Genomic DNA, 7,316 nt, shown 5'->3' on the forward strand with positions numbered 1-7,316 from the left:
TTAGACTGTAAACTCTCCTTCCAGACTCGCATTAAGCATCTCCAATCCAAAATGAAATCTAGAATCGGCTTCCTATTCCGCAACAAAGCATTCTTCACTCATGCTGCCTAACACCCTCGGAAAACGGACTATTCTACCGATCCTTGACTTCGGCGATGTAATTTACAAAATAGCCTCCAACACTCTACTCAACAAATTGGATGCAGTCTATCACAGTGCCATCCGTTTTGTCACCAAAGCCCCATATACTACCCACCACTGCGACCTGTATGCTCTCGTTGGCTGGCCCTCGCTACATATTCGTCGCCAAACCCACTGGGTCCAGGTCATCTATAAGTATTTGCTAGGTAAAGCCCCACCTTATCTCAGCTCACTGGTCACCATAGCAGCACCCACCCATAGCATGCACTCCATCAGGTATATTTCACTGGTCACCCCCAAAGCCAATTCCTCCTTTGGTTGCCTTTCCTTCCAGTTCTCTGCTGCCAATGACTGGAATGAATTGCAAAAATCACTGAAGCTGGAGACTCATATCTCCCTCACTAACTTAAGCATCAGCTTTCAGAGCAGCTCACAGATCATTGCACCTGTACATAGCCCATCTGTAAATAGCCCATCCAACTACCTCATCCCCATATTGTTATTATTTTTTTTTGCTCCTTTGCACCCCAGTATCTCTACTTGCACATTCATCTTCTGCACATCTATCACTCCAGTGTTAATTTGCTAAATTGTAATTACTTCGCCACTACGGCCTATTTATTGCCTTATCTCACTTAATTTGCACATGCTGTATATAGATTTTTTTTCTTCTATTGTTATTGATGTACGTTTGTTTATTCCATGTGTAACTCTGTGTTGTTGTTTGTGTACCACTGCTTTGCTATATCATGGCCAGGTCGCAGTTGTAAATGAGAACTTGTTCTCAACTGGCCTACCTGGTTAAATTAAGGTGAAATAAAAAATAAAAACATCCTGTAAAAGAATATCAGAATTCTAAATTGTTAACTACGTTTCTATTATGAGAATAAACATATGGAGTATATACTTTTTACTATGGCATAAATTAAACAATTGTTAAAATCCACTGAAGTCGTAAATGCTATTTTTATCACCCTGTCAATGAGGAACTATTGTCGTTCCCAGACACTTCCGCCCAAATGAGCGTGCCTGGGGAGGAGCTTACAGAGCAATATAAATATTGTGTTTCCCCACGGAAAATAAAAGACAGAGCACCAAAATGGCGACCTCCTTACTTCGGCTAGGACGACTGGGGTATCTCAAGGTACTATTCGTTGTTTATTGTCTAAACATGTTTTTCTTCAGTTGTCATTTCGATTATTTTACAAAGAACATTTTCGTTAGATGATTGGTTTGTACAGTACTCAACGTATCGTAACCGTTTTCTTTTAACATTAGCTAGCGTCCTTCTGTCCTGTTGATCGGAGTAGCAGGACTGCTAGCTCTATTTACCTTCCTCTACATCTCATGTTTTGAGACTATGCTTCATCTCTGGCGTTTTAGTTAGTCACAAATTGTGCTGATGACATTCATAATGCATAGTAAAAATACGTGCTCATTAATCAGAATTAAGCTAGATATGTAGGTTACGTAGTTAACTAGCTAACACATTGAATAACTTAAATCAAAATTTGCTTCGCCTGGTCCCATTGTCAAGCTTGAAACGTTTGGCAGACAATTCCAGAAGGAGCTGGCAAGAGGGCATAAACAGACTGGAACACAGGGCTAGGCTAATGAATGCTGAATTTACAATATAAAACAATGGTATGTATTTCTTTCTGTTTAGGTTCTCCAGAAAGAGACCTGGGGCCTTTTGAGGAGCTCCTCTGCCGCGGCGTTCTGCACCAAGGCTGAGGAGCCAAAGAAAGCTGTTAAGGCAACGGCTACAAGTAAGAGTGCAGCTATTTATACTTTTCCCCCCTGCATTTACGTTAATATGTTCTATTATCGGTCCTTTTTATTCTCCCCCTAGGTAACAGTAATGCCATTTCTCTCTCAGGTATAGCCCACACTTGTATTATCTCCCTGATGTGCCAATACAACCACATCCCGGAATCTTAGATGAACCATGACCATTTCCTAAAGCCAATTGTACTTCTCTTTTAAACATTTTCTTGATTGCACTGGAACTGGGATTAAGGATGCATTAACTGGTTAACAAACAGTCAACAACAAAAAATCCAAACAGTAAAATGATGTGACCAACAGAAAATACTATAATATATCTCTATATAATGACCAGATGCTTATTTTTCCGCCCTAACAATGGTGGTCGTCCCAAGGCTGGAAGGCAGGTGACATAGAAATGCATTGGGCTTGTTTTGGACAGATTTTGGGCTAGAGTTAAAGATCTCACTTTGTCTCTTCTCTGATACTATGCATGCATACAAAGACCAGACATTTTTCATTAAGAGCTTAATTGGAAACATGCAACAATAGCAAGCCTGTCGTCTAACAGTCAAAAAGCTATAGCCTAGTATTGAACATGTAGCTCCTGTAATGAAGCAGCTAATGAAGTAATTTTCAAACATTTGCCAAAATTCAATTTGCTGGAAAACACCATTCTAAACCTAATGCTAGTAGTTGTGACAGATTAACTTCTCTGTTAGAAACTTAGAAAGAGGGGGAATCTAACAACAACTAGGATGGGTTGCTAATATGATTAGGATTGTGCCTTCGGCTTCTGTACAACAGAAGAAAGTGCATATGAAAACCAGATCAGGAGAGAAATGCTGGTTAATGGCATCAGGAAGTCTTTATAAAATAGTTTCTATGGATGGATTTTCTCAAGGCTACTTTTCCAAGGTAAGACATAACACATTATTTGAAGTAAAGCTTTCAGACATTTCCTGCCTCAAGCTCACATTGCAAAGTGGTGGGTGATACGTAGATAGCATGCCTTACCGTTGACTATAGCCTATGCACTAATGGCAAATGGGAGGCGCGCTTTAGTTATGAGTTGAGATTGACAAATAAAAATAGTGCCTATTTTTTTTATCGTGTCCATCAAAGTTTAACATGCGATTGCATTTAGAAATTGTATTTGTTGCGCAATGATTGGGCTTACAAAAGCATGTTTCACTCCAGTGAGGAGCTACTCTGGCGCTGTCTGACAGGTGGTAGGCTATTATGCTCCTCAAACTAAATAAATAAGATGCGTGATGACTAATGAAAATACATGCACACCAATTTCATCCCACAAAATTATGGAAATCAACCTATAGACCGATAAGCATTAACCGGTCAAAATGTATTTTTAGCAGCTAACCGATTTAACTGTTAACATCCCTAAAATCCCTAACAGGGATGTATCATAAGAATCTAGAGAATGTAAAATTACAATGGTTAAACTGTAGTGCCACAGTAGCTTTGGTGTCAGGAGTTTTCTGTGTTGTGTTTGGCATAGGTGCTTTTATTTGGAGACAAGCCTCCTGGTTGTGAGGAACATACTGATTAGGCTATATACTATTACATGTTTTTGTGTAACCTGTTCCATTGACCATTTCCTCATCCCTAGAGACCTCAGAAGAGAGGGCTGCACTACAAGCCTACAACACCACGGTTGCCTTCCCCGTTAAGCTTTCAGCCTCAGGACTTTCCCCAGCACAGGCTCTAGGTGAAATTGAATCAGTGGCTAGCCCCGTCACTGCTGAAACAATAATAGCCGCAGCTGCAGAACCAGCTACCTTTTCCACTTCTGCAAGCCATGTTGACTCTATGCCTGCTGAAACTGCTGTGGCTGAAGAAACTGCTAGTACTGCTGTAGATGTGGCCGCTCCAGTCATAGCGGTGGCTAAGTCTGCCCCTGCTTCTGAAAGTGTTGCAGAGATCACATCCCATGTCACAGAGGAGGCCGCAGCACCAGAGACACCAGTAGTAGAATCCACTACGCCAGTTGCCAAGGCCGCAGTAGTCACTGACGCTGTTGCAGAGGCTGCTCCAGTTGCTGAGGCTGTTGCCAGTGAAGCCACCCCAGTTGAAGTAGTCGTGGCAGAGGCACCTTCAGTAGCGGAGGCTTTCGCCGAACCTGCTCCAGTCGCTGACATTGCTGCTCCCATCGTCGATTCTGCTCAACCTGTAATCAACGCTGCCACCGAAGTCACGGATGCCGCTCCCCCAGTTGCTGAGCCTGTCGTTGCTGCCAGTGATGAAGCTCCCGCGCCAGAAGACATTCCAGTTTCAGCCTCTGCCGATCCACCTGTAGTTGATGCTGCAGCCTCCACTGAACCTGGAGCCCCAGCCGTTGAATCCTCATCCAGTGATTCTGACTCTGACTCCTCCGACTCTGACACCGACTCTGATGAGATGTCCGAAGTGAAATCAAAGGCAAAACCAGATATCTTAGCAGAAAAAAAGAAAGACGCAGGAAAGGAAGCAGTGGCTTTGCCCAGCGATGCTGAGGTGGCAGTGCCGTCTGATGCCATCCTTGTGGCCACTGCTAAAGCTGTGCAAGAAGCTACACCTGCAGCGCCTCTGAACGCCGTTCCTGAAACTGTCAAGGAAGAAGCACCAGAAGTTGTAGCCGAAGCAGCATCAGAAGTCACCAAAGAAGTTCAAGCGACCGCTTCAGAAGTTGCAAGTGCTGAGCTGGTTGACCCCACCTCTGTCCTGGAAGCAGCCCCAGTGAAAGCTACCCTGGAAGTTGGCCCTGAAACTGCCCCTGCTACAAGTTTTGAGGAGCTAGTAGACTCTGCCCCTGAGATCGCTAGTGTACCCAAAGAGATTTTTGCAGAAGCTGCTCCAGAGGTTGAAGTGACGCCTCCAGAAGTCACAGCTGCACTAGAAGTCACTCCAAAAGTTGTACCGGAAGCGGCAGAAGAAGCATCTGAAGCTGCCCCTGTAGAAATTGCTGCTGAAACCCCTGTTGAACCTACGGCGGAAGATGCAGCGGCCGTTGCTAAAGCTGCCCCAGTTGAAGGCGCAGCAGAGGTGCTGGTAGACATCGTCCCTGTAGTGGCTGAAGCCGCAGGAGAGGAGCTGATAGACAACGCCCCTGTAGTGGCTGAAGCCGCAGGAGAGGAGCTGATTGCAGAGGCCCTGGCTGAGGCAGAACCGAATGAGACATCAGAGGGTATACACAACACCTCGTCTAAATCCTACTCTTTCTCTCCTCTGGACTTTTCCAACCACAGATGGCCATATTTCTTTAAAATGTCCTTCATAACACGTAGGGTTAAAATGTTGTAAATCGCATCACATGAGTGGTTCGGCTTTAGCTGTAGCTTCTACCTTTTTTTGCAGTCATTTTCTTTTGCCATTTAATTGACTAGCTATCTTTATTGCCAGTCATAATGCAAAATGTGTAAGGCAAAATTCTTAAGTGAAAGTATACTCATTTCACACAACGTGATACTTTAGCTACTTCAGCCAAGTGTGAGACGCATGTTTGAATTGTATGCTTTTCACCTTAGCTCTGCTTGCTTGCCTTGCAATTGAACTCTCTTGTTATATACTGAGGGTTCCCAGTTGGGACTTTGGGTCTGTGTATTTGCATATTTTATTTTATTTACAAAAGCTTTGCCTTTTTAATACCTTGCCTGCACTGTGCCTCGAGAGGTTCATACTGTGAATGTTTGGAGGACACTGCGATGCATGGTATTTGACTGGCTCGTGTTGGAATCTTCACACAAACAAAAACCTAAACTAATCCTGCCCTGTTTCCTCCTTCCTCTTATGACTCGTGATCTCCCAGATGGAGCACTCCTGCTCTCTGTCCATATGTCTCACCTTTCTTTCTCCATCTCTACTCCCAGGGTGTTTTGATTTTATTTACTGTATTTGGTATATATTATTCTCATGTCCATTGACACGTATGTATTCGGATTCTGGGTTGTATGCTATGGTGTACATGCTAAATGCTAAGGCGTACTGTACATGCTAAATGCTAAGGCATACTGTACATGCTAAATGCTAAGGTGTACAGTACATGCTAATGGTAACGTTACAGTGAACCATTCTCCCACCCTTGACTCCAGCTTGAAGAACCAAAGCTGGGAGTGATCACTCATTGGTCTCCTTTCACTTCTTTCTCTCTTACTCTGGGCTTGTGTGGATATGCATGCTATCAATTAATGAAAATGTCTATATATGCACATGAGGTGGAAGGTGTCATTTTGCGTATGACCGTCACCTAACTTATTTCAGTGTGATTGGACCTGTTAACCCTCTATTTAAGCCTGCCGTTTCAAATAGGCGTGTTGCCCCCAACAAGTCAGCTTACAATATTGCAGTAGTATTTTAATAATGGTCTGGCTATTGTCCAATTTTGGTATTTTGAATATAAAAACATGACAACCAGTATATAATACCTTATTTCATATGGTCAAGAATAATCCTACTTCAAGGATAATACATTTATTTTTACATGCTTCCCAATTGACAATGTCTCATTCATGCTACTGCCAAAGTTATATTTGTATGCCAGTTTAATTTTCTAATCGGCTGTTAGTGCCCTTTTGCTATCCTCATTCTCCCCTTCCTTCCCAGAAGGTTGTGCTGTAGACAATAGATGCTAAGGCCATTCACATCAGCCTGTCTCCAGGCTCTATAGGTGGGGATACATCCTTAACACTAGAAAAATTACTTTTGTCAAATGGGTGAATATTTAAATGTGCACTTAAAAAAACAAAAAAACATTTTTAAGATAAGTAAATGCTGTCATGTATGGGCATCACTTTTTGTGACTATACTTTTAAAACATATTTTCCATTCCTTATGAGAATGGTTTTCTGCTCGATTTTGACAGTTGACGGGGTTCCTGAATAACACTCTAAAACCAAATGGAACTCGCCAATTTGCAAACCGCCTATTTCTACCTTTTGGGTTCTGGTTTTATTTAACCAAACTCCAGGTCAGTCAGGGTACCCAATACCCTTATGTCTGTGCTGTGTCTTATACCCGTCTCTGTGTTCTACCACCTTCAGAGGCGGCAGCTGCACCTCCAGAGCCAGCCCCAGAGCCAGCCCCCGAGCCTTTCGACAACAGCACTTATAAGAACCTCCAGCACCACAACTACAACCACTACACCTTCGCAGACTTGGACCTGGAGATGGCCAAGTACCGTCTGCCCCAGCCCTCCTCCGGTAGACCCTCCCCCAGGCACTGAGACAGACTGGAACCCAGGCCCCATGTCCGCAGACAGCATGTCCCTGATCCCGCTGACCACCCCATGTCTTTATTAGAAGAATAATAATGATTTTGCCTTGTACTTTATGATCCCTAAGATGTGCTTGTAATTCTGTTTATAAGAAATCTTATATTAAACTACACAAAAGGGATCTGAGGCGTTGAGATAT

General features: G+C 43.2%; 1 protein-coding gene across 1 annotated transcript; it reads left to right on the forward strand.

Annotated features, from left to right (window-relative positions):
- Nucleotides 1–1,179: 1,179 nt before the first annotated feature.
- ndufv3 (NADH:ubiquinone oxidoreductase subunit V3) lies at nt 1,180–7,305 on the forward strand. The gene is made up of 4 exons (XM_039007364.1): nt 1,180–1,285; nt 1,808–1,910; nt 3,539–5,092; nt 6,945–7,305. Exons 1-4 carry the CDS (start codon nt 1,241–1,243, stop codon nt 7,124–7,126), a joined length of 1,884 nt encoding a protein of 627 aa, XP_038863292.1. The 5' UTR covers nt 1,180–1,240; the 3' UTR covers nt 7,127–7,305.
- The last annotated feature ends 11 nt before the right edge of the window (nt 7,306–7,316 follow it).

Source organism: Salvelinus namaycush, chromosome 13, assembly GCF_016432855.1.
Source record: "Salvelinus namaycush isolate Seneca chromosome 13, SaNama_1.0, whole genome shotgun sequence".
NCBI classification, from domain to species: Eukaryota; Metazoa; Chordata; class Actinopteri; order Salmoniformes; family Salmonidae; genus Salvelinus; species Salvelinus namaycush.

Coding starts and splice junctions, on each gene's coding strand:
- ndufv3 (XM_039007364.1), top strand. CDS start 1,241: ATGGCGACCTCCTTACTTCGGCTAGGACGACTGGGGTATCTCAAG. Junction 1,286..1,807: donor GACGACTGGGGTATCTCAAG/GTACTATTCGTT, acceptor CTTTCTGTTTAG/GTTCTCCAGAAAGAGACCTG. Junction 1,911..3,538: donor TGTTAAGGCAACGGCTACAA/GTAAGAGTGCAG, acceptor CCTCATCCCTAG/AGACCTCAGAAGAGAGGGCT.